The sequence below is a fragment of the Protobothrops mucrosquamatus genome, unplaced genomic scaffold (genome assembly GCF_001527695.2).
Source record: "Protobothrops mucrosquamatus isolate PMUCROS unplaced genomic scaffold, P.Mucros_1.0 scaffold2217, whole genome shotgun sequence".
Classification (NCBI taxonomy): domain Eukaryota; kingdom Metazoa; phylum Chordata; class Lepidosauria; order Squamata; family Viperidae; genus Protobothrops; species Protobothrops mucrosquamatus.
In genome coordinates, this window is record NW_015388309.1 from 117,858 (window position 1) to 145,618 (window position 27,761).

Consider the following 27,761-nt stretch of genomic DNA (forward strand, 5'->3'; position numbering starts at 1 on the left):
GAGTTAGTGTAAACTTATTATTGGTTTACCATTTCTACATTGTGATTAGGTTTGCTTATACAAAAAGGGAACAGCACAATAGGCTTGTGTGTGTGTGTGTGTGTGTGTTTCCATCTGAAGATACTTACCCCTCTTACTAATGGTTATGGAACATCCAAATGCCTTTCCTTGTTAAGATATGTAATTTTCATATATTCAAACTGTAATTCAAAATTGTACTTTACAAACCTCAGTGGCCTGAGTTTTTGATTCTCCCTGTTTCTCATTTTGATTAGTCTGCAGAACTTTACTATCCTTTTCCAAGGACAAAATGGTGCTGTCTTTCTCTATTTTCATTTTCTTTTCCAGTACCTTACAAAAAATAAAATTAAAGTAATATATTAAAAAAGCAAGGTGGTGCTTTATGTTAGTTATGAAAGCAGCTGCAAGTTGCCAATGTCATTAATATTTAAAAACTGAAATATGTGCCTTGCTCTAAAATGACAATTTATGATTACAAAAACAGAATAGTGCATTCTCTTAGAATAACTTAAAACCAACTTAATTTGTTTCAGTATACTGATTTATCAAGTCTAAACATTATAAACATGGTAAAATCAATACTATTTATCCCAATTATTTGTCAGCTTAAACTTTTACATGGGTAGAGGCATAAGTATGTCAAATTAAGAAAAAAGGAAATAGATATGGACCTATAACTCCATTCTACTACTCAGCTTTTTTTTTCTTTTCAAATAAAGTTGAACTGTAAAATGTAAAACATACCAGTCAGCTTGGAGCCTTTTCATATTATGTAAATCAACTATGTTTTTGTTGCCACATTTTAAATTGTGAGTTTAGATTCTGAAGAAACTTTATGAATACTACTGGATTCTGATGCAATACTATTTATATTCTGCACTATTGCTCTCAATTTCTCTCTCTCTGTGTGTATGTGTGAGTGTGTAAATTATATTGAAGTAACAAAATATTTTAAACCAAAAGGAAATACTTTAGTATTGCATGTCAAAAGTAACAAAAAAGATCCTTATGGGCATCTCAGAAGATTCTTCAAAATAACATGTTGCTTTTGGCAATCATCCCGGAGTATGTACCCATTAGCTTGCTCTTAGGAAAATCCTCCAATTGTAAGCTATAGGGTAGCAAATGTTGTGACAGCCAAGCAGCAGTAGTGCTCTTGAATAAGGGCAAAAATGTTTTCTTCCAAGCTTAGATCACTCAGAGCTTGGAATAATTTACATACTTCTATTATGTGATTTAAACAATCTCAAGCAATCCAAACAAAAAGCAACATCTGAGGCCTTTTCAAATATTAAATACAACATGATAAGTACCAAGGACTTTGTGGCAGAATTGCTGAACAGACCATCGTCACCATTGTCATCAGTCCCAAATAGCCATTCTCCAGATGATAATTTTGCTTTAGGGCTTGAAATCTGAAATTGAAACAGAAATATACATACGTATCATATACATAGGATGAACAAATAACTATTTCCTAAATACTTTTTACTTGTTTTTAACAAATCACTAATTTTATACAACGATAGTATCAGACTGTTGTTTACAAGTTGAGTTGCCACAATCTAATTTAAACTAGAGATAAAAAGGCATTTCTTATGTATTTCTTACAATCAGAAGTGAATCCCTCAATGATGAAATGACCCACTGTGTCAAAAGAACTATGTCCACTTCTTCACTTTTAAAAAGTTACCTGCCTATTTAAAGTTTATACTCCCTGTTTCTCTGCTGTCTGGGTTGCTGTCATTTAGCAGTATTTGGAGGTCCATAGTTTCCTACACTATCATATTCCATCCTTATAATTACTTATAAGTACTTTAAAGTCAATTAGAAAATCCATTATGACACTTTTTAAAGGTTACATGCAATCCATTAAATCAACAGAAATGTCTAACTTTTGCTTGTTATTTAACCATTTGGAAATAAAGCAATCTGTAAACAAAAAATGAAAGCATTTACTGTTGACTAACCACTTTTTCGTTAGCAAAAAGGTCAACTTCAGGATCATTGTCTTCCTGCAGTTTACGGCTGAAGAGAAGTTCTTCATCTTGAAACACACCTGTGCTCTTCTCTGAAGGCTGGAAAAAACCATTGAATTCTTTTCAAAACACAGTGTCAAAATGTAACAATTAGAGCAGATCAGCTACTTGCTGAGGAACTCATCTGTATGCAAAAATAGCACAGCCCACTGATGTTGTGTGGTGGGCAACATACAGGTAGTCCTCATTTAGTAACCACAATTAGGATCAGCAGTTGTTAAGCGAAGCAGTTGTTGAGAGTGAAATAACATAACTACAACTCAGCTTTTATTTTTCTCATTTTCTTACTCTTTGGAATATTCACCCAGGTGTTGAGATAATTAGAAAGAAGGGAATTAATGTTTGTACTTTCAGTCATTGGAGAGGAAGGGATTAGAAAACAGAAAACATTACATTGGTACAAGGCAATGGGTGTATTTTCCACTGTACATCTGCTTAGTGTTTTGTAATCTCTTCTTCTCCAATATCTCTGCTGTGCAAGAGGGGGGAAGAACAAAAAAACAAATCAAGCACAGGAGAAATGCTTAAAGAGGTTGCTTCTTTTTTTTCTTCCCTTGCAGAGTAGAAAGTGTTCAAACAGGAAGGGAAGAAAGTGAGGGAAGCGTAGGAAATCTACACTATAGGCAACCTTTTCTGTGCCTGACTTGTTTCCTTCCCAGAGTGGAGATACAGGAGAGAAAGGGATTGCAAAATAGTAAGCAAGCACACAATGGGGAATACACTGACAATATGTTGTCAGTTTTAATATATTTTACAGCAAATTGGGATTCTTTGGGGGAAAAGTGGAGTGATACCAATACTGCAACTCCTAAACCTATTCCAGACTAAAAAAAAATTAAGTCCTACAAACTGATAACAGAGAAGGCAAGTTGGATATTTTTAGTACCCCACCCAGGGTCTATGACAACTCACAGTGGCCAGATGGGCATGGATGGGTGGGCACGGCCAGATGGGTGTGGCTGGGTGGGCACGAAGGAGTGGGTGTGGCTGAGTTGATGTGGATGACTCAGCACAGATGACTTGGCACAACCAGGTGGGTGTGGGCAGGTGGGCATGGATGGCTGGGTGTGGATGGGTCGGTGTGGAACAAGTTACCCCTGCCAAATGGACATGGGGACAACTCAATGGCCCACCAGCTCCTTGCCTCCCCGAACTACCAGCAGGTAAGCGTGTGCCTCCTGGAGCCCATACTGGAGCCTGGCAGTGGTCAATCCACCGCCTCCTCTGGAAAAACTTCCTTTCAGACCAATGGAGGGAAGAGTTTGAAAGAGCTCAAATCTCCAGCTGCATTAAAAGCTCTGTGGTGATGTCAGTGCTCTTGTAACCTTACCTAGACACAACCAAAAAAAAAGGGGGGGGGTGACACCTTCCCCACTCCAGGGCTGAGAGAAGATTCGATTTGCTCCTGCCGTCCTTCCCCTTCTGAGAATTGCAACTTTGCCTACCCTCCATCCATGTGGCTTCCACTGCGCTGCGCAGGGTGGGGAACCAGCTGGAGACCCTGGCATGGCAGGTCCCTCCCTCCCCACAGCACCGCTCACTTCCCTCCCCACATGGATGGAGGGCAGGCAAGATGCCTTCTGCCGATCTGTGGGTTTAAGCCAAGAGGCAGCAGTCAACTTTGCTGGTTATGGGAGCATCTTTCTGGCTGGCTGATCTGTGGGAAGTGCGGGGGAGAGCCAAGCGGCGCTGTGGGCAGGGAGAGACCCTCGTCAAGCTGGTGTGCCAGGAGCTGCGGGTGTGCAACTCTGGATGTGTTGGCAGCCAGTGAGTAGCTGTGAGGAAGGGAGAGATGGTGGGAGGGAGAAAAGATGGGGCAGGAAGAGAGAAGGACTCTTGTCACATATCAGTGACAAAGCCCGTGGTGCAGGGAAACACTGCCCCATCGGAAAGATGTCCCTTGACCCACTGCCAGGCGGGCAGCGAAGGACTTCAGTCGGTGATGGGAAATCCACAGGGTGGGGTGAGTGGAGGTTGCTGCTGCCCTGTCAAGTCTCCTCTTTTTTGGGAACATGTGGGGCAGGGGACAAAGAAAAGAGAGATCTACACAACTTGAGAATATTGCTGCCCTGATTTGGAGATTCAGCACTGTTGCATGTAAAAATCATCCAAGAGTAAAAATCCATTGTGACAATATATTTGGCAATACATGCGCACACACACGCGCGCGCACACACACACACATGCCTGCAGGTGAAGACTTAAGGAGTTGAGTCTGTGTTGCTGGGGCACCAAGGACACCCCAAAGTTGAGATCAAAGGGACAGAGATGGGGCCTGGACGTTTCGAAGTAGGAAGAAATTCCACAGTAATCAATGACTCACAGTGGATTTGAGTTGGGGGGCAATAGAAGGGGTGGGATCTCTCTCCATAACAGAACACTATTTTTAAGGGGTTTTTTAGCACTGGGATGGGATGACTCACAACGGCAGTGCAAAGTTGCAATTCTCAGAAGTGGGGAGGACAGCAGGAGCAAATCAAATCTTCTCTCGGCCCTGGGATGGGGAAGGTGTCAACCCCCCCCCTTTTTTTTGCTGGTGGGACACTGTGTTGTCCCCAAGTACAGTTGGCCAGGGTGAATTATTCCACACTGACCTGGCCATGTCCTGCCATTAACAGCCACCCATCCGTGCCCTTTCCCACACCCACCAGACTCATGCCAAGTCATCCGCATTGACTTGGCCACACCCACTCCTTTGTGCCCTCCCTGCCACACCTGCCCACGGTGAGTCGTCCCATTCCACCCCCCATATGTTACTCACCTTCCCTATTCCAATATGTTTATTCTTACTAGAATCCATAACTTCATTTTTCTCCTCTTCCTCAAACAAACTGTACGCACTTCGCATTTTTCTCTTGGCATCTTTCTCCAAAAAGAGCTAGAAGTTCACAGAGAGAAGTTATTGTTTGGGCCTGTGACAAATTGATTGAATTTGTCAGATGTTCAGACTGGATTTAACATTTTTGTCCAGCTACTGAGTCCGTCCCAAAGACTTGGGTTAAGCATATGTGTTAATCGTTGCAGGATATAAGCTGTTCCAAGTAAAGGTACCTTTTGCAGTTGACGGATGGTGAATTGTCAATGCTGATGAAGTACAACTAATGCTTTATTGCACCCTTGGTACCTATTACTATTGGTACTACCTTTGCTTTCCTTTGCCACAATCGTTCTATTTCTATTTACAGGTCTTTGTATTTTGTTATCTTCTTCTCTTCTATTCTGTTTTCTCCAAGTACTGCCATGTCCACTATCCAGACTTTTTTGTCTTTTTTATCTACAATTGTTAAGTCTCGGTGTGTTTATTATTCCACTTTATATATACAAAGCAGTAAACATATATCTAATATCTAATAATTTGCTCAACTCCACAAATTGATTTGTGTAAGATATTGTGTGGCAAACGAAAATAATTTTAAACATTAGCATCTTTCAAGTTTAATAAACAGAAGACAAAGATGTTAACAAAAATATGAAAATAGGAGCTCAAATAGAATTGATGAATAAAATAGGTTTTAAGATTGAATAGAAAGCAAAATATCCGGGTACCACTATGACAAGTGATAAAAGTAAATGTCTTGCCAAAATGACAGTTTTGTTTCAGACAATACCTGTTTTGACACTTGATTCACTATTTAAACAATGGCAGAAGGATATGTTTAAATTTGTTTTCACTAGAAAGGTGGGGTTTACCTGATTTGAAATTATATTTTGCAACTTGCTGTTTGGTTTATATGAAAGAGAGGTTCTGCTGAGAAATAGAAGGCTCTTGGAGTCAAAAGGACGAGACCTGAGATTTGGGTGGCATGGATATTTATGAGCTCATAGGATGGCTCATATTAAATGTCTACTCTGCAAACAACCATTGGTGACCAGTCTGCTTCCAAGTGCAGTTCAAGGTGTTGATTATGACCTTTAAAACCCTTAGTTGTATAGGTCTCGGCTACCTGATGAACTGTCTTGTCCCGCTATGACTAGCCTGTTGTACTTGGCTGGTAAAGAGGGCTTATTGTAGATCCTGTCGGTCACAGAACTCTGACTGTGGGTATCCAGAAGAAGAGCCTTCTCTGCTGCAGCACTGGCCTTTGGAATATCCTGCCCTCCAGGATAAGATTGCCCCCTAATCTTCTATCCTTCTGTAAGAACCTAAAGACTTGGCTCTGCAAGTTGCCCTGGGCACCCAGTGGGGGATTTCTACTCTGAAGATGGCTGCTAGATTGAAGATCAACTTGAATGTAACCTGGATTAATTACAAGAAGGCATTTGACTTCCTGCCACATGATTGGATAAAGTGGCTAGAAAAAATAGGAGTCAGTAGGAACATCAAAAAAAAAAGTGTAAAGATCAGTGGCACAATGGAAGAAGACACAATTGCTGACCAATAATGAAAGACTGGGAGAGGTTAACATCAAGAGAGGAATCTTTCACGGAGACTCACTATCACCACTACTGCTTGTCAATGCACTGATTCGTCAGTCAAAAATACTGAACAAGTCAGTCATGGTTATCAAACATCAAAAATATCTGCCAGGCTATCCCACCTCCTTTATATGACGATGATCCTCCTTTACATGATGATGAGCTGAAGCTGAATGGAAAAACTGAAATAGAATCACTGCTCAGCTCTGTCCAGATATACTGCCAAGACATCATGATGGAATCTGAACTGGGCAAATGTGCTACCCCTTACCATCTCCATGGAAAACACAGTAAAAACTGAGAAATCGAGATGCCCTTTGGAAATCACACCAAGATTCTGGATGAAGATCACTACAAATATCTGGGCATCCTTCAAGCTCACTGAAGTCAAGAAAAAGGTTAGAAGTAAAATACATTAAGACAGTGAAGAAGTTCTTAAAGTCCAAACTCGGTGGAGGAAATACCATCAAGGCAATTAACAGCTAAGCAATCCCAGTCATTAGATACACAGCTGGAATAATGTACTAGACTCAAGCAGAATAGCCCTGGATAGAAAGACTAGAAAAATAATGACAATGAATCACACCCTTCATTCTAGGAGTGATGTTGACAGACTCTACTTATCACAAGAAAATGGGTGGGTGTGGAATGTTGGAAGTGCATCAGACAGTTGAAGAGGAAAAAAGGGCATTGGAAGAAAATCTGAAGGGCAGTGAAGAAGATCCACTGAAGCTAGTATACCAGGAGCACCTACTGAGACACCAAACTGGCCTAAAAGGAAGACAAAATGAAGAACATAAAACAGGCACAGGAAGACAAAGTACATTAAAAAATAGCAGGGAAAACAGATTATAGCAAGACCTGGCAATGGCTAACAGCAGAAAATCTGGAGAAAGAGGCAGAGGAGTTAATTCTGGTTGCACAAACTTAAGAATAAATGCATACAAATCTAGAATTGTGATGGCAGTAACAGTTAGCAACTGTTGCCCCTGCAAAGGAGCTAAAGAAACAGTGGATCACTTGTTGGTTGCTGCAAGAAGACTGACTACAAGCAGCAGCATGACAAAGTAGCAACAATGGTGCATTGGAAGACCTGCAAGAAATACCATTTGCCTGCAAGCAAGAATTGATGGGACCATAAAATAGAGAAAGTCATAGAAAATGAAGAAGCTAAAGTGCTCTGGGATTTTAGAACAGGGGTCCCCAACTCCCGGTCTCTGGACCGGCATCGGTCCGTAGCATGCCAGCAAGCGGGCCGCACAAACAAGCAAAGCTCCATCCTCGGGATGCAAGCAGTATTCAAAACCACATACCCTGTGGTCTGCGAAAAAAACCTTTCTCCATGGCACTGGTCCCTGGTGCCCAAAAGATTGGGAAGCTCTGTTTTAGAATTCAAACTGCCACATAACACCTCAGACTTAACAATTGTCAATAAAAAAGACAAAACAGTCTGGATAGTGGATGTGGCAATACCTGGAGACAACAGAATATGAGAGAAAGAACTGGATAACTTTTGAGTGAAGAGAAATAAAACAACTGTAGCAAAAGGAAGCAAAGGTAACACCAATAGTAATGGGCACTTTGGCTGCAATCTCAAAATAACAGGAGCATCTCTTGAACACCATCAATATTGACAAATTCACCATCAGTCAATTGCAAAGGCAACTTTACTCAGAACAGCTTACATCCTGGGGCAATATCTGTAACACCATTAAACATCAACATCTGCCTATTCCAGGTGCTTGGGAAGGACCCACTAGGCAGACAAAAACGCCAAATCCCATCTGACATCTGGCTAACTGCAAGATGGACAACTTTGTCGTACAATAAAGCAAAAGTTAAAAATCATTAGGTTATACATGCGATATCAAGAATATGAAATAGATACAAACTCAGCTTTTATGATTCTCAGCACAAGAAACATTACAGGCAAGAAATATTAGAAAACAAAAATGACTTACCTATTGTGAGAAATCAGAATTTTGTCAAGGGGAATTTAAAATAAAAGAAAACTGGTGGCAGATGAATGTACCTGCCAATGATTTTCTTATGTACAACTATCATAAAGGTTTAGAGTAGAAAAAAATAATTTATGGTTTTGAATAGCGTAAGATAAATTTGAAATAGAATTGCTTACCAATGAACATGTAATTATTGAAATAAAACTTTTACTGAAATTTGAAACAGAAGTGAGATAATGTATGATAAAAAAATTGGTTATAATATGCATATGGAACAATGGGAAAATATGGGGTTGAAAGGACTGAAATCTTAAAGAGAATTTTTATAAAATGTTGCACCATTGGTATGTAGCAACATATACATAATATATACAAAAGTTTTTCCTCACTTTTTCCTTCCTTTGTTGCTCCAATACATTTTCTTCTTCTCCAAGATCATAACCATGATGTATACCAGATTCTTCCGAAGGTCCTGCCTTCTTTTCTATTAATTTCTTTTGAGGTGTTTCCATGAAATCTTTCTGCTGATCAAGAAATAAAAGATGAGGATTCTATCCTTCTCTATAAAACTCTTATTTTTTACAACTATAAGCACCCATGCTACAAATGGCCTGGAGGTATCATGTATGTTTATAATCAGTGCTTAACTGATGGATACACATATACAGTACATCTTGTATTAAAATTAGCTCAGAAATTCATGGAATTCCAATTCAGAGGGAACCGGTAATTGCTCACAGAATTATGTTCACACATATATATATAGTATATTTAAATGTGTTATGTATGTGTACACTTTGAGAGCAAGCAACCAAATTTCATTTTTAATGTGTGCCATTGTGCCCACAGTAAAAAATGGCAATAAAGGTTATCTATCTATCTATCTATCTATCTATCTATCTATCTATCTATCTATCTATCTATCTATCTATCTATCTATCTATCTATCTATCTATCTATCTATCTATCTATCTATCTAATCTATTTTATCTTAACCTGCTTTACCAGAAAATCCAGTCCTAACAGTTGCTCTTGAACATCAAAATAGCCAATGTTTTATATTCAGAAGTTTCTATTATTATTTGTGATTTACTATGTTATCCAGATGACAAATAGGAAGATACATTATAACTGGGTTTTGCTGTTTAAATTTAGACAACGAAGTAGTGGAGTTTACTGTTTTAAAAAATTCATGTTGTATTTGTTACCAACCAGATACATCATTTATAATATTTTTTTAAAAGAATGAATTTATTATAGTAAGATTTTGTGGATAGAACCAGTTTGGTCTAGTGGTTAAGGCACTATGCGTGAAAGTGGGAGATTGTGAGTTCAAGTCCTGCCTTAGCCATGAAGAGCCAGCTGGGTGACTTTGGGCCAGTCACTCTCTCTCAGCGTAACTCACCTCATAGGTTATTGTTGTGAGGAAAATAGGAGAAAGGAGGTGTGTTGGATATGTTTATCGCCTTATTTGTAAAAAAATAAATAAATTAGATTTGATCACTTCCATCATGTATATGATTAAAATAGATTCTAATCCACAAATTCTCATAATACATTTAATAAACTGACAAATTGCTGTAAGATTCTGCTATTCTTACACAAATCTTTCAGATTGCAATCCCATAACTGATTATTCAGAAATGTCACCTTTTTCCCCCTCAAACCTTCATTGGATGCATCTAAGTTGCTATAACCGTCATTAGGATTACACTTTTTGCAATGTACAGAATAGGATGCAAAGTGCTGTATCAGGTGAATGAGAGTGTTAACCTTTTAATGCAGGCTCTTCAAACTTGGCCCTTTTATGACTTGTGAACTTCAACTCCCAGATTTCCTCAACCAGGCATGCTGCCTGAGGAATTCTGGATGTTGAAGTCCACAAGTCATAAAAGGGCCAAGTTTGAAGACCCCTGCTTTAATGTTTACAAAGTCACAATTTGGATTACTGCTTACTTGATCTGTACGTACTGTTATTGTTTGGGCATCAGATGAGGCTGGTTGAGGGCTGGTTAAGGCTGGTTGAGAGCTGTAGTGCAAGGTACCGTCTTCAAATAGAGCAGCAGTTTTCTGAGGTGTTTTTTTACTACTGAAACAAAGAAAAAAAGTCAAACCTGCATTATTTAAAATGATTAAGATTTGGAGTTTGGTCCAAGGTGGATGTCTGTTATTACCTTGTTATCTTTTATTATAATGGCATTTTAATAATATATCTGTGATTTAGCTAATAGCTAGAATTTTGTAATTATTTCTTTACAACTATTTTCACAACTATTTTATCAGTTAGGTCAAGCTAAGAGCTAACCTAGTTAAGTATTATATTGCCTACATTAATTAATTGTAAAATCTCTGAACTAAGAATAATTCCTGGATTTTTTCCCCTTCTTTTTTGTGCCTTTGTTGACTCCTCGTAACTTCCTGCACTAGTCCCTGAGGTTTTTTGGGCAAGATTTCAAAAGCAGTTTGTCATAACCTTTTTCCTAGGGCTGAGAATCATCCAGCTGGCTTTGTGCCTAAGCTGGGAGTAGTATTTACAGTCTCCCCATTTCTAGCCTGATGTATTAACCACTATACCAAATTGGCTCTCCAATTCCTGATTACAACATAAATATAATCATGCAGTTTTATTGGTACTTCCGCGCTTCTTTTGGTACGTTTCTCTGACTTCCCATGTAGCCTCCAGCCCTAATAAACCCTGGTGTCAACTCTTCCAGTAGTCATCAGACTACCATTATTTGAGTACCTGCCATTATTTGAATACCATAAACTGAATACAATTACTTTTTTTAGTCACTAAAGATGGAAGCAAGAAGCAAGTCTACAGTAGCAGATCCAGAAAGGGTTGGTAAAGATTAAATAACCCCATGTAGCACATGTGCTCAAAGGCTACTCTATGGAAGCACAGCTATTTGTCTTACAATGTTTAAAGAATTACCTTTTTCCACTTAGATCAGGCATGTCAAACTCGCGACGTCACGTGACATCGTGCGACGTATCGGAGCTTTTTCGCCATTGCCGTCAATGGGGTGGGCGCGACTCCGGTATGATGAAACCGGCCCGCGGGCTGGCAGTTTGACACCCCTGACTTAGATTGTTGCCTTATTAATGACTATTAAGACACATGCTACCAGATCTGACCAAATGAGTTGTGATGTTACAGCTGCTTCTTGTTGAAGAGATGCTGGTTGCTGGCTGAATACACCAGAGCAATCCATCCTCTGATCAACTGTTCCTGATGGATAGTATCTCCTTTGTTCATGGTGTTGACAGGTGAGTAATGTGACCCTTTTAAGGCTTCTGGTGTTCAGCTGAAGTTTGTTCTTCCTATGAGCTCATTTTTTTAAAAAAAAAAATCAAGCCCCTGCAGTCTTTTTTTCCTCCAGTGTTTATTTCCCCCTCAATTCTTAGCATAGCAGTTTAAGAAAATGATTAGTGGCATAACCCCCATATGGTTTATGTAATTCTTTCCTACTTTTTCCAAAAACAATCCTTTTATCATGCTGACAATTTCTTTCACATCTTTTCCATTTTTATTTTTTGTTCTTATAATAGACAGAGCTATAACTGAGGAAATGCTGTTTCTTCCACATGTCCCAAAAGCACTTATTGTAGTTTGTCTTGCCTTTTTGTAAGAGAGAGGGAGTTAACATTTTCCTGTCAGCTCTATCTTTGGTGGCTGAAAATAATGCCTTTTCAGGTCCCCCAGAATCCGGGGAAGCCGGAGGTACAACTCTCATGAAGAGATGTCAACAGTTTTTGTGCTTGAGAATGCACTAAATAATAATAATAAAAACTTATGCTCCCCTTTCTCAGAAATAGCATCTGCTGGAGGCCGTCTTAGCTAATCAGGCATTTGAACTTTAAAAACAAAAAAGCATTTAGTAATAATTGGACTCCACAGAATCTTAATTTTGATCATTTCCCAATGCTCTTCAACCATTTCCCAATGCTCACAAGTAAGAAAGTAATAGATTCAAAATTCCTAGTTTCCAAAAACAATTCAGATACTTTGTCACTAAATCTGAACCAATTATCTTTTTTTTAAAAAAATCCTTTTTGAATAAAATACAGTATTAATAAATGAACATGTCATTTTCTTGTAGCTAAATCTTTTACCTGTCTTTTGTGGTAACAACAAAATCATCTTCTCCTCCTCCTCCTTCTTCTTCAAAGAGGCTTCTCTTAATCGGTTGACTGGACCCATAAGCAGACTTTACAGGAACCTTTTTTTTACTTCCTTCAGAAGTAGCTTTGACCTCTTTTTTATTATTACAATGATCCTAAAAAATATAGCAGTTATTATGTAATTATTCTTCAGTCTTGTTATTCATTATTCAGATACAGAGGTTCAAATATGGAGGGTCAAGTTCACATCAAAGTACATCAATAAATGCATAATAATCAAGATGGTACCAAAATAGTAACATACGAACCCAGAACTAAACCAATCTCACCATATAACTCAAATGTTTTTCTTAAGAGCATGAAATCAAAATAAGATTAAATATTAGTTATAGCTTAAAGGGGATCCTAATGGAAAACAGGTTATGAATATGACCTATGAATATGTCTTTTTACTAGTCTGATAAAATATGTCTAAAATCCTTCAGTGACTGATGACCTAGTTTTCTGTCATAATGCAATATCTTCTACATGCTAGAATAGCCCTAGAAGACTATTCAGAAGTTTTAACTCTTCCAGAATGGAGTGGTGAAGGCAGTGATAGACATGTCTCAATATGACCATACAGTAACTCTGCTTTGTGTGTTTCCCTGTTTCCAGTTTACTTTTGGGTGTGATTTAAGGTGCTGATCGTTAACTATAAACCTGAAGGATTGCCTGTCTCACATAGTATCTGCCGGCCGATTCAATAAGAAAGGGTTAGTATGCCAACAGTAACCAAACAATGGTATTTGTTGGGACTCTGAAAGAATATTGCCTCTTGTTATAATCCCTGCCCTCTGGAATTAGGTTCTTGAGATCTGTGGGGCTTCTTCCTTCCTGGTATTTAGGAGGGCCTTAAAGAGCTGACTCCGCATCCAGGTTTTTGGCTAGGAAGGATGTAGATCTTTTGGATCCGTTTCTTGTTGCCCAGTTTTTGCCATCTTTTTGTCCCTTACTTTTAGTGCTGGGTGGCTTTATGTATTGCCCAGAGTGAGTCTCTTGTAGTCATGTGATGCACAAATTTAAAACAAATTCAACTTCTCTGATTCAAAATTCCTACTTAACACATAATCTACATTCTGAAGAAAAAGCAATCCTGTAACAACAGAAGATATTTAATATAACGGTTGTTCCATGGTTTTTTTTTTAATCATGTTTATTTCTGGATCTTAGTCCTTATATCTGGGGCCAACAGAACTTCAGAGGCAGAGTAGGCTCATTTGGCACTGCATATTCTACATTGGCTTGAAACAGAGCAAATGAAACCATCATATGTAAACAATTCCCAAGCAATGAAGGTTCTATAGTAAACAAATTTGGCTTCATGTTGCAGACCCACGTTTTAATAACTTCTGAACATGGTACCTCTTCATCACTGCTGAAAAATAAGGTGGCTGTTCTCTCCTGAGAAGATTTTGAAATCTTTGGCACAGATCCAAAGAGGTCCTGGAAAAAAAAGACAAGTAGAATTTAATTTACTGCAGACAATAAAAAACCAATCTGTACTAGGCTCCATATTTTTACTACACAACTCATAATTAACCAATGCACAGTAAACAGAATAAAATGGACTCAAGGGAACACAATATAATCAGTTTCATGTAGGCTGGGTAACTTTGGGCCATCTCTCTCTCTCTCTCTCTCTCTCTCTCTCTCTCTCTCTCTCTCTCTCTCACACACACACACACACACACACACACACACACACACTTTTTGAGTCATTTAACTGGATTCTCTTGTCTAGTTTTTAGGATTTGTGTGAGAACCAATCACGTATTGGCGCCGAAATATTGACAAGTCAAAAGGGTTCACAAATTTTAAGCCCCAATGTAGCTTTTCTTAAGTTCATGTATTATAAAGCTATTTAGCTGCACCTTTACATCTCAAAAAATACATACCACCTATGAAAATAAGAAAGCTAATTTTCTAAATAATTATCCTATTGAATGATAGAAGGTACACATTGAGTGTTGTGCTCCAGTGCTAAGATCTGATGCCTTTTTATTTATTCATATTTCACATTTTTGAGCTGCCCATCTCTTTTTTCCAGTCTCCTTCATTGATATTTACATAAGTGATTTTCAAGACTTGTACAGATTCTATTCAAACTTCTGTTCAACTTCCCTGTTAAACAATTAAATGCACCTCACTGTGAAATGCCTTTCTGAAGAACTATGTTTTATGGTTTCCTGAAAATGTGATAAGGAAAGGAGGTCTGTATAATGGTGAGCAAGCTAAGGAGGACCATCAGTGAGAAGGCTTGAGCCCTGCAGTGAAGGCGCCATTCTCTCAATGAAGGAACTTCCTTTCTCTCCCAGATCTTACCTGAGAATGAGATTCTACTTGGAGCTATCCAGTCCATGAGCTCTAAAATTGATGATTAGTATCTTGAATTGCATCCAGAAGCTAACTTATATCACAATAGCTTCCACAGTAGTGGTGTTACATGAGTGAACTTCCACATACCTGTAACTGTAACCTATAACTACTCAGTTTCCTGCATATACCACCAGCTTCCACATCATCTTCAAGGGCAACCTCACATTGACTATTGTAATAATCCAGCCATGAGATGATAAGGCTACTAACTATGAGTAAAACTTTCGATTTGGGAAATACTTTTTATATTGATTATATTAATTTATATTACATCTATGTTTAGAGTTAATATTGAGTATACTAATAGATGAGCATCAGTGGGGATCAAATCATAACTCTCTACCATGCCCTTCTTACACATGCAGCACTGTCAGTAGGCCTGGAAGTAATAACCACTTTGTCATCTCCATGATTCTTGCAGAAACCTCAGGAATAACTTTCAAGTGGTCCCTAAAAATAAGATGTGAGAATACCCTCCATGAAATTCTGAGAAAATCTGCAATCAGTAAATTTCTGTCTTCTCTAAAGTCTCACGGAGGACATTCTTATATGCATATATAAATTCATAAACATTTGAATGGAAAAATGTTTTATTCCAAACAAACCACTAACAGTATTTTATATTCCAAAGTTGTATTGCATCTTTCACAGTAGGAAAAAATGGGAACTTAAAACAAACTTTGTGTGCTTGGGACAAACTATTCCCATACTCTCTGCCGGGCAATCCTAAATCAGCAGTGTGCAACTTCTGTCGAAATATACTGCAGATACATTTGACATTGGTGGTTAATTTTGCATTTTCTGTGATGAGAAATATTTCATATTAAATTTGTTTTGTTTTAAAAAGATTTTCAGTTTTAGTTTTATAAGATGTAGATATTAAAAAGAAGTATCAAATCAACAAACAAGAAGTATATTTTTACATTGTTCCTGACTATGCTGAAGTGAATACAGTATTGCTGCTTCTTTGTTGGTCTCAGTTTTGTGTGGCTGCTGATTATGGCTGAGCAAGCAACCCAATCAAGGATTGGGGGGAAGAAAGGAAGATTATAGCTCAGAATAAAAAAAACCTGAATAAAGCAGTGCTTCAGAGGAAGTTGGTTTTAAAGAGAAAAAAACAACTAACTGAAATTACCATGTATATTAAGAATGTTTCTGGAAAGCTTTGTTTTGGTGGTACAAAATGAGACTGTTGCACATCTGAGTTTGTATTTTGAATTTCATCTCCTTTCTCTCAATCCATCCTCTAGTGACCTTGATAAATTTGTTTTATTTTAACATTAACCATTTATTGCTTGAGAAATAAAATTCAAGATCGTAGATTACATTAGATCTGATTTTTGGTTCTTAGGCAAATTGACCTGTGAAAGGATCTATTAAATTTCAAACACACAGATCAATACAAATGGAATTTTCTCAGTTTTACAGTCATCTTATCACCTTTTACTATAAAATGGTGTTTTCAGGTATTACATACCTCTTCTTCCTCATCTTCAAACAAAGACAATGAAGTTTTTATCGTTACTTTAGTAGATGACAAAGATGAATTCTTCACTTCTGTAGGCTGATGTGAAGAAAACAAATCCTGTTGCGTATGAAAGAAAGCCACATATAGCATTTTTAAAGATATGCATTTACCCTTTTGGAACGTTTTCAGCAGCCAACTGAAGACAACAAAATGGTAAATGGAAGAATGCTATCCCTTGATAGCAAGGGATCATTATGTTAACAGCCTTTCTATCAAAACAGTAAACACTAAATAACTATTCTTGTGTAACACCCTTGTGCTGTCAAACATTTTAGTAAAGATACTGAGCCCAAGAATTGATTCCATATCTGGCAGAAGATGAACTAATGTTAAAATAAAACACTCCTGAAACACACTTTCACAATCACTGTTGGACAGGTGCTATTCTGAGCTCTGGTAGTTATAGGTAGTAGGAAGGAAGTAAAGACCGGTTCCTCCAATTGATAATCTATTAACCAAGTTACATGTCAAGGCAAATATTAGAGACTTGAGTTGTGAGCCTCTAGTTTGCAGCAGATATTTGATTGTGCTAGCACACAACATGTGCCCTTTTATCCCCATCCCAGTAAAGAAGAAACTCTCATCTCATCTTTATAATGAAAAATTCTCCTATATTTTTCAACTTAACAGAATTACAGAGTTGGAAGGGCCAACCCCCTACTCAAGCAGGAGACCCTGTACCATTCCAGATAAGTGGCTATCCAGTCTATTCTGATGGAGCACCTACAACTTCTGAAGGCAAGCCATTCCATTGGTTGTTTTCACTATTAGGAAATTTTTCCTTAGTTCTAGATTATTTTTCTCCTTCATTAGTTTCTATCCATTTTTTCTTGCCTTCCCTTTTGGTGCTTCGGAAAATAGGTTGACTCCCTCTTCTTTATAGCAGCTCCTCAAATATTGGAGCACTGCTTTCATGTCACCCCTCGTCCTTTTTTTTACTAGACTAGACAAACCCAATTCCTGCAACTGTTCTTCATATGTTTTAGCCTCCAGCCCCCTAAACATCTTTGTTGCTCTTTTATGTACTCTTTCCAAAGTCTTTACATCTTTTTTATAATATGGTGACCAAAACTAGATGAGGTATTCTAAGTATGGTCTTACTAAGGCTTTATAAAATGGTACTAATACTTCATGTGATATTGATTCTATCCCTCTGTTAATGCAACCTAGGATTGTATTGGCTTTTTTGGCTGCTGTTGCACACCGCTGGCTCATATTTAAGTGACTGTCCATTAGGAAGCCAAGATCCCTCTCAGTTACTGCTAATGAACCTCGTTGCACCTAATCTGTACCTGTACATTTGATTTTTCTTGCCCAAATGTAAAACCTTACTTTTCTCTATATTGAATTTCATTTTATTAGATAGGGCCCAGTGTTCAAATCTGTTGAAATCCATCTGGATCTTGAGCTTATCTTCTGAAGTGTTGGCTATTCCTGCCAGTTTAGTGTTGTCTACAAATTTGATGAGTTCCCCTTCTATTCCCTCATCTAAATTGTTTATGGAGATGTTGAAGAATACTGGGCCTAAAACAGAACCTTGGGGTAACCTACTGCTTCCTTTCTTCCATGTAGATGTAGTTCCATTGAAGACACTACGTTGAGTGAGTCAACTACGATGAGTCAATTACATTGAGTTGCACGTTAAGTGCAACTTAGATATCCCATTTCTAGAAATCTTAGTAATTTGAGTTCCATGGCTAGTAATCATAATTATACTTGCGGCTTTCACGTATCATGCTAACATTGCAAAGGAGACATAATTATTCCCAGCTTCAGTATTTCAATAAGGAGGTGGTATAGGCAATATTTAACTGTATGCTAAATTAAATCATTAAGAACTTACTTCAGAATCCTCTTCATCAGAGAATAGGCCTTTCTGACTCTTGAAAGGTGTTGGAGTTAAATTTTTGAACTTCTTATCAGAAGAAGATTGACTCTTAAAAACACACAATACACATACAAATTTATAAATCTAAAAGGAGTTTAATGCAAGCAGTCTACTTTTGAAATTACTTCCAGTCATTGATTTGTGATTTTTTTCCCCTGTAAATTTGGAAAACCAATATATGAAAACTAAAGACAAGTGGTTTCTGATATGAAGAATTTTCTTCCTTTCAGGCCTTTCTGGCTTTTTTGTTTTTCCTTTCCCTATCCTCATTAGAAGGGAATGTATACTGTATGCACACAATCAAAACTGAAAGTTCAGAGGTGGTACCAACTCTGAATTATCAGTTTTCATTGGGTGCGTACAGTATACATTCCCTTCCATTGAGGGCAAGGAAAAACAAAACCACGTGAAGACAAGGAAAAACAAAATACCCTCGTTTCTTATGCTTTAGAATTAAGCAAAAGAGCTTAACCTAACCACATGGTAATATTTGAGAGAGAAAAACAAAGGTTTTATCATGAGCTAACTCTGAAACCTAGATTACAACTGTGCACTAGAAGTTCAATCATCATAGATTTGCAAACATTATCTAATCAGATAATTTATTTACATAAGCTAATTCACTATATTTTGTTATAGCATGCACTGTTCCTGTTTACCAATTACTTTATGTCATAATTAATCAACACTTTTCTTTTTATGTGACCAAAGAGCAGGTATTGCTCCTTGTGCCTCAATCAGACAATCAGATTTTGTCCACCTGCAAGAAAGAGATGGTAAAAAATTAGGAGCTAAAAGGACAGAAAGTGTCTTAAGGATTTTGTGCCTTTGTTGAAAGTAAAATATGATTATCCTCCTTCACCTGTACTACTCCCTCACTAGTAGCATGGAGGATCAGATTAGACTGCTGTTGAAATAATGGAGGATAAGAGAAATGATAACGGGTAAAAAAGTAGGTAACAAGGAAATGCCACCAATTGTGGGCAGGACTGTCAGGTCTCATCAAACTGTATTTGGCCTGGGACTGGTATTTATTAATATAGAATCAAAGATAAATACAATATCATTATGTGTAATTTAATTCTAATGTTAATACAGAAACGTTTTCATGACATATCTCAGTTTTGTATTTTGGAGTGTTTTTTCTCTTTATTTTCCAACTAAGATAATAGTGAGCCATTTCCAGGAAACGTTTGGCCTCCCAACCGCCAAAAATGTACCAGTTCTTGATGTAAAAGATGAACAGATATTTCCAAGTATCATGTGCTATTTTTGTGAAGAGCTTCTCCTTAACTTTTGATAGAATTCTTGGAAGTGACAAGAACTAGACCAAAGCATAAATGGAAGATTCCAGTTAAATCTAGCATAACAGTATATGAAATCTGCTCTGTGGACTCTGAAGTGACAACAACAAACCCCACTACATCATTCAGTCAAGCTCTTCTCTTCTAGAGCAAAGATCCCCAACCCCCGACATTCGGAACCGGGCCATGGAAATAGCAGGCGAGCATACATCCCCACTTGTGCAAACATCGGACAAGCGCATGCTTGCATGCTTCATTTTCCCAAATGGCGGGCATGCGTGCCCACCCTTCACACAAATGAAATGTGCATGCTTGCCCACCACTTGCGCAAAACCATCCACTCTCCCCCCCTCCACAAAGCTGAAAAGGTTGGGGAACTCTGTTCTAGAGCAAAGGAAGAGCTATCTGTCAGCTCCCACCATATGCTTGCTTATACTTCACTGCTATGTGGTGATAGCCTGCCAGGAACTGTGGGAAGGGGGAATGAGGGGAGGAGAATGCTTTGGGAAACAAAAAGTAATTGCTGTATCTGCTCAAGATGCTGCCTCATGGTCACCCAGCTGGAAGAAGAAGGGGACCACATACCAAACTGAGCTTGGACTGACCTTTATGAAAACATCCTGCCTGAACCTGACTGGTTATACTGGGGTGGGCAATGAAATAGAGTTAAGGGTGGGAAAAGTAGAATTTAGGGATATTGGTACATGATTCTCAGTTCTGGCTTTGCATTATTGCAATACACTTGATCTCTAATGAACTATTTCTTTCTCAACAAATAAAGCCAAGGATCATTTTAATTTAGAGGTTTAAATTGTGGCAGGTCTGACACTATCTGATTTTACTAACTGCAAAATATTTGGTGGATTTGGAAGGAGGGGGATTAAACTGATTCACATCTAAGTTCACTGGATGTTGAAATTGAGGTAGCTCATTACAAACTAATCTTCAGGGTAACACTTTTTTAAAAAGTCTGTTTGAAAAGAAAAATTACGTTTTTTGCAATGTCAGCCTTTTCCTTGAATAGATCCCCATCAGCATCAAAGAAGTCCACAGAAGGTTTGGCTATTTAAAAATAAGACACAAAGAGTTCACTTTAGGATCAGATTTATCAGCAACAGAGAAAGTCAATTAACAAAACAATAATACTGGTAAACCACTTATACATATATAGATAAAAATAATTAAGGGACCTCACATATAATTAAAATAATTTATTGTATACTATATTTTAATGAATACTTCCACATATCATTAAAGATATAAATTAAATGTAATATGCAATAAAGTTTTATTAATGTCACAGGAGACTACAGAAAAATAGCTTATATTTCACTAGCAAGGGCACTGTCACAAACTAAGATACATTACCTAAAGAGATTCTAAGCTCTTTTAATTATGATAAAGGAGAAGGAGTTAAAAAGTTTAAGATTTAGAAACTTACCTACAACACTACTACTCTTACTGGATTCAAAATTGTTATCTTCCTCAAATAGACCAGGAGCTTCATATTGCTTGGGAGATTTATCTGTGATTGATTCTGTCAACTTTTTATTCTCTTTCTCCAGCAGAACTGAAGGACTAAATACATCATTTATACCTATGAACAGAGTTTAAAAATAGTCATCTGATATCTAGAGCTGAAGTTCTATAAATTGTTTTACTTAAAAAAAATTCAAAATCATTGGAGCAAATAAAGAATTTGCCTTATAAATCATTAGGCATAAGATTTGCTATACAACTTCCAAATACACAGATACTTCACTTCTTGTCGATGGACAGTACCATTTTAACTATAAGTAATCTTATTGTTTAACAATATTTCTAGGAAGGTTTTTCAAATATTGGTTTCTAAAGCAAAACAGTTCTGTCAAAAGTAGCAACAACAAAACTTAAAAATGTTTATTCAGATCTATAGCGCTGTTAAATCAAGATAATTTTAATCTCTCTGTTGGCCAGCAGGAAGAATTTAGTGACAAAACATTATTTCAAATCCAAAACAGGTATTCTTCTCCAAGTATAAATAACAATTCCTGGCAGAGTGTTTTCAGTGTGCTTTATGTTCCCTTATTACCTAATATGCAATAACATTTTGCTAGTTTATGAGACACTGTTGAAAGCGACCTCCTTTAAACCATTAATTTAAGATAGGAATCTTAAGATTCAAATTGGGGATGTATAGCCATGTTGCTTAGCCTTTATACTGTATCAGCCATGATGTAAAAGATGTACATGATGATTGGCTTCTTCATTCCTCCCCTCTGCCCATTTTCTGCCTTATTGTTATAACAGAACAGCAGAATAATAGAGTTGGAAGGGACCTAGGAGGTCTTCTAGTCCAACATCCTGTTCAGACAGGAAACCCTATACCATTTCAGTCAAATGGTTGTCCAATCTCTTCTTTAAAAGCCTCCAGTATTGGAGCATTCACAACTTCTGGAGGCAAGTTGTTCTATTGATTAATTGTCTATCTATCAGATGTCTATCAGATGTGCTTGCTTGCAAGCAGATGTCTCAATGTTTTGTACTCTGACATCACTGAAAATTTATTCTGTTAATTAATATGAATGACTATTGGGAGCAAAACTGCAGAATATGAAAAAAGTAAATAGACTATATAAAAAGTATTAGAATATAGATTAATTTTCAAACAGAAAGAATAGAAAATGCACAGTAGGAAAGTTGACGTAGAAACTATTTGGAGGAGAGCCATGAGATTTATACTACAAAATGACACAAAAGAGTTACAATAATGATTGCGCCAAATGAGAGCAAGACAAAAATGCCATATAATATAAATAGAGAGAAAAGGACAGCTGCCGAGAAGAAGAAAAAGGTTCAGATTCAAGGTAATTCAAGGTAATACTTGAATTATGAATGTTCAGTGATGTTTGAAATTTCAATGGCATTGAATGGATTTATGATTAGTCCTCAAACTTCTGGTCATTGCAGTGCTCCCACAGTCACATGAACAAAATTTGGGAACTTGGCAACCAGCTCGCACTTATGACTGGTTGCAGAATCCCACTGTCCCAGATCCGTCTGTGAGGGAAATGAGTGATTCCCAAATATGATAGATAGATATAGATACAATGGTTAGAATGCAGTATTGCAGGCCAATTCTGCCCTCTGCCAGGAATTTGATCCTGACTGGCTCAAGGTTGACTCAGCCTTCCATCCTTCTGAGGTCGGTAAAATGAAGACTCAGATTGCTGTTGAGGGGGGGGAATATGCTGATGTTGTAAACCACTCAGAGAGTGCTATAAAGCATTATGATGTGGTGTATAAGTCTAAGTGCTATTGCTAATAGCTGTTCAGTAGAGGTCACTGATAAAAATCATCAATCTACTTAAGCCACCATTTGTTTAAACACAGTTTACTGAAAACACAACTGGCTTGGTTCATACATAAAAACTAAAAATAAGAAAACTTTATTTTTAGTATGATGTGTAAAGCTGAATCAACTGTATATACAGAAAATGCAAGCACCACTTGTTTAGATCAACTAAAGCATCAAGGATAGCTTGCTTCTGTAATGAAGCTAAATGATTGGAAGATTCCATTCTACAGACATATTTACGAATTAGTGTAGTTTAAGGTCAATTAAATAAACTTAAAGATTAAAAAAATGCAGATCATTGGTCATTTTTTTTATTATCCATACCTGGAAAGAGAGAAACTGCTCCAGGAGGAACTTTCTTTACTGCTTTTAATGAAGGTTCTAAAAAGCATAGAAAATGGATCAAATTGAAACTTTCCTAAAGTCAACCTCTTTTTCTATAACTATGCCTTTAGGTATGTATTTGCCTTATTTCTGACTGTTCATGGGCACAGAGATGACCTCTTACATTGTTACAGATGTGACACTTTATAATATTACAATTGTAAGATGATGTGTCTTACAACCGTGTCTGCTGGGAGTCCTTTTACCGAGGACTTTGATGAAGTGGATATGGTGCTGTCTAATATGATTCCTGTCATCGTGGGTAGATGGAATATAAGGGCTGAGGAAACAGTGAAGTCTCACTGTGTAGAGCAGTGTTTCTCAACCTTGACAATTTTAAGGCATGTGGACTTCAACGCCCAGAATTCCACAGCCAGCAATGCTGGCTGTGGAATTCTGGGAGTTGAAGTCCACATGCCTTAAAATTGTCAAGGTTGAGAAACACTGGTGTAGAGCCTAAGGAAGATGACCCTCATGGAGACATGGAAGCTCTGTTACCAATGCAACAGGTGCCAATGAAGTGTGTTGAAGGTAAAGATTTACATCTAACCCATGAGAATAAATGAGAATCAATGAAAGGCTCTTTGGGGGGGGGTTAACCACATTTTATAGTTACACTTGAAAAGTAAAGCTGCATTCTACAGTACTTTTTACTAAACTGGAGGGGGGCTTAAATATATTCTCATCTAGGATCAGATCATGTTTGTATCAATGTACTTTCAAAGGAACTTTTAAAAAAGACCATCTTTCCCAAATGAACTGCAGAATTTTCTTGTGTTAATCTTTTAAATCTTCAAGTTTTATAAAAAAATTCTTACCATCATTTATTGGTATTCGTGTTTCTTTTTCCTTTGAATCTTCCTCTTTTGGCAATTCAGCAAAAAGATCCTTCTGGTTGAAAATAGAATAATATACCTCGTAACATAATGTGTTTTATATTCAGAAAACAGAATAATAGGTCATCAAGTACTGCAAAAACCACTCAAAATTATTTTATACATAATTTCACATATAACAAATTTTCAGTTTCTGATTACTTATTAGGGCATGCATGTATAACAGGAATTTAGAGCTCATAATGAAATGTAGTTTATAATGTGAAAGAAGCAGTTAACTTTCAATTTCATCAAACTTTGGTGTGAGATCCCTCTGGAATCTAAGACACTATAAAATATAAATATATGTATAATCTAGACAAAAATTGTGTTCACAAAGCCACGTTTTTTTAAAAAAAGTCATGGTTGTTAAACAAGTCATAATAGCCTAGTTTGCACACAAATAATACCACAATGTGGCTTATCATTATAGTTACTTCTTGACTTGTGATCTTTCATTTAGCAACTATTTGAAGTTACAATGGCTCTGAAAAAAGCAACTGATGACTAGTCCTCACCTTGAAAATCTGAACTTTTCAGCGTTTTTGATGTTCAAAAACAATCATGCTTGCTAGCTTTCTAGCTACAAAGCTGGCAAACACAATGTTTCTGAGCAGTAGAAAAGCTCTTTCTATGCACTTCGCTAGTCCACTAATTTTGTAACTTTATCAAAGAAGGATATAAGGTTTGTCTGGCATGACCTGTTTTTAACAAACCCATGCTAACTTCTAGTAAACATTTTTTTCACAGGTATTGATGTCAAGCTGATGGGTCTACAATATCCTGGATCCATTTTTTCCTCCTTTTTGTAGATTGGTACCACATCGGGTCTTTTCCAGTCCTCTGCTAGTTCCCCTGTGATACAGGATCTTTGAAAGATTACATTCAGTGGCTCTGAGATTACATCTGTCACTCCTTCAGAATTCTAGGATGGAAATCATTTGGCCCAGGTGATTTCCACTTGTCCAGGGAGAATTCTCTTACTATTTCCTTGCCTATTTTGACTTGTGTACCTGTTCTATCTGCCTTGGAACAGATAGTCAATGCCAATGACTGTAATCCAAGGTCTGAAGAATGAGTCAGGTATTTGGTTCTCTTTTAAATATAGTCAGAATGTGGACCAGACATCTCTCAGGTGGGTTAATATTCAGAAGGCAAGTGCTATAAGAACACATATACTGTAAGAGAATCTCTCAGATTTCCCTTCCACTTTACTGGAAATAATTTTCGTACTTCTTGACTTGACTGATTCTTCTTGCTGCCTTGCTCTGCAAATAGATTTTGCTTACAGTACACAGATTAGATGATATTTTTCTCCTGCCTTTTTTTAAAAAAAAACTTATTTGGTCAACTCAAGATGGAAAACATTTCTAATACTCCTGCCTCTTATTTTTCCCACAATAACAGCCTTGTAAGGTGGGTTGGGCTGAGAGAGAGGGATTGGTCATCTACTTAGCTTTTATGCCTAAAGGAAGCTCACAATTCATGGTCTCCTGCCTTTTAGGCCAGCACATTTGGCACTACACCAAACTGACTTGCCTAGATCTTGTGGACCTCATTAGCCCTAAGCCCTGGGACTTCAGGAATAACAGGCCTGCTCTCTTTAGCTGAACAATCAGATTTGGTAAAACTGTCTAGACAAAACATTCTTTCTGCATACCATCCTCTACCTAATTCATACTCCTTCAATTATACCTGATTTATGACCAAGGTTATAACCCAGTGAGAAACATGTTAATTCTTTCCTGCTTAACTTTGTTCAGAACGGGATTGTAATGTTCTGAGGGATAGAAGATCCAACCTATGGAAACCAAATCTTTAAAAAAAAGACTATAATACAATCAAATAAAGTACAGATGGCAGAGGTGCCATCAAGCCTTTTTGCCTAGTTCTCGGGACGTACAACTATTTAGATATGAAGTAGGAAAAATGGGCCTTAGAGGGTATAAATGTGGTCCTCTCAACCCCTCTTGAAAGAAGCCATGTCCCTTTCCAGGCTTACATGTTAGCTATACGATTCCGGGAAAATATGTGCCTGAATCAAGTAGGCATCAAAGAAGACAAATTAGGCTGCAGTGATTGTGTTTTCATCCTACCACAGTAATTTATCCTATAATCTTTTGGGGGGCATAGATGCATTTGCCTCTTCATGGAGATAGTGCACCTAGGTTCAAAGTAGCTTTCTGCCTTGTATGCATATAGCCGCATGTCCCTAGCTAGTTCCCTAAAGGAATATAAAAACCACATATTAACCTCATCATCGAAGAGTCCTGTCCCACCACTGAAGAGTCCAGCTTTAGAACCAAATGGTGAGAAATCTTCATCTGTCAGCTTGGGAGGTTTAAAGATATCCTCATCTAGAATAAAATAATGTTTTCATCAAAGGAGCTAAAAAAAAGACAGTTACGAAGTTCTCAGATAGATAGTAAGATAGTATGATTAGGAGCAAACTTTCCCCACTGAAGTTTCCCATAGACTGCACCTACTACCCATTCCACAGAAGATTAGAGCACAGGAGCCACAGAAGCTGTGTTTATACAATCTCCTGGATAATTTGGGGGGATTCAAAATTCAAATTTCCTTCTATCCAATTAATTGAGAAAGCAAGAATGTCAAGATATTTTGTTATTTTTCAGCTTCTAGTAGTTTCCATATAGCACTTAAAAATGCACTGAAAAGAGGTTTCTATCAGAGAAAAGACCTTAAAGCCAACAAAATAATTAAAATATATGATCACAAAAGGCATGCAACTTCACACAACTTTTTCATATGATCTGACTTTTTCTGAATATAAATAATAAAATGAATGCACAATATTTCCAAGGCACAATGCCATTCAACAGTAAGCACATTCAGAATCTTAGAAAATGGCTGACTCGGGATTTACTTTTATCCTGCATTTATTATTTTTATAACTCAAGGTGGTGAACATATCTAAATCATCCTTCATCCTCCTAAATGAGGTTGTTCTCATGTCTTCTCTTCTCATAGGAAATGCAGCTCCTAAAGACAACCCCCCCCCACTCCCCAACTTACCATCTGAGTGAACATTAACATCTTCCTTAATAGGGACTGTAGTCTTATTTTTCGTATCTGTTCAGGAAGAAAATATTTATGATCATTTTTCTTCTTCACAACTGCATTACAATGAACAGAAAAGTTGTCATCTGCCTGACTTTTCATTTTTTCCTATAGATTTAAGCTCTCTTTTTTTCCCCCGCTGGCTTTGCCCCTTTAATTATGATTGATAGCTTTCAGTCTTCCTAGTGCCAGGCAATACATGCCAAACTGCATTTTTTATAGCTTTTCATGGCCAGCCATTACCCTAATGGGCTATGATCTCACACACACTACCTGACCTTAAAATGGGCTGCTGGCTTACAGCTTCAAAGCAGACTTATCAATTCCACCTAGAAACATTTTCGTGGTCTACTCGGCACACCTTCTTTTTTTTTTTTTTTTTTT

General features: G+C 37.4%; 1 protein-coding gene across 1 annotated transcript in view; it reads right to left on the reverse strand.

Moving 5' to 3' along the window:
• The window catches only part of WASHC2C (WASH complex subunit 2C), a 51,350-nt gene that overhangs the window by 6,139 nt on the left and 17,450 nt on the right, over positions 1–27,761 (reverse strand). The window contains exons 10-25 of the mRNA XM_015824387.2: positions 27,333–27,389; positions 26,550–26,653; positions 24,240–24,312; positions 23,362–23,418; positions 21,142–21,297; positions 20,692–20,762; positions 18,352–18,444; positions 16,458–16,565; positions 13,841–14,047; positions 12,554–12,717; positions 10,394–10,523; positions 8,827–8,961; positions 4,822–4,938; positions 1,992–2,099; positions 1,335–1,436; positions 229–351 (exon numbers count right to left, since the gene is read on the reverse strand). Coding sequence (XP_015679873.1) covers positions 229–351; positions 1,335–1,436; positions 1,992–2,099; positions 4,822–4,938; positions 8,827–8,961; positions 10,394–10,523; positions 12,554–12,717; positions 13,841–14,047; positions 16,458–16,565; positions 18,352–18,444; positions 20,692–20,762; positions 21,142–21,297; positions 23,362–23,418; positions 24,240–24,312; positions 26,550–26,653; positions 27,333–27,389 — 1,805 coding nt within the window. The remainder of the gene's footprint in view (positions 1–228; positions 352–1,334; positions 1,437–1,991; positions 2,100–4,821; positions 4,939–8,826; positions 8,962–10,393; positions 10,524–12,553; positions 12,718–13,840; positions 14,048–16,457; positions 16,566–18,351; positions 18,445–20,691; positions 20,763–21,141; positions 21,298–23,361; positions 23,419–24,239; positions 24,313–26,549; positions 26,654–27,332; positions 27,390–27,761) is intronic.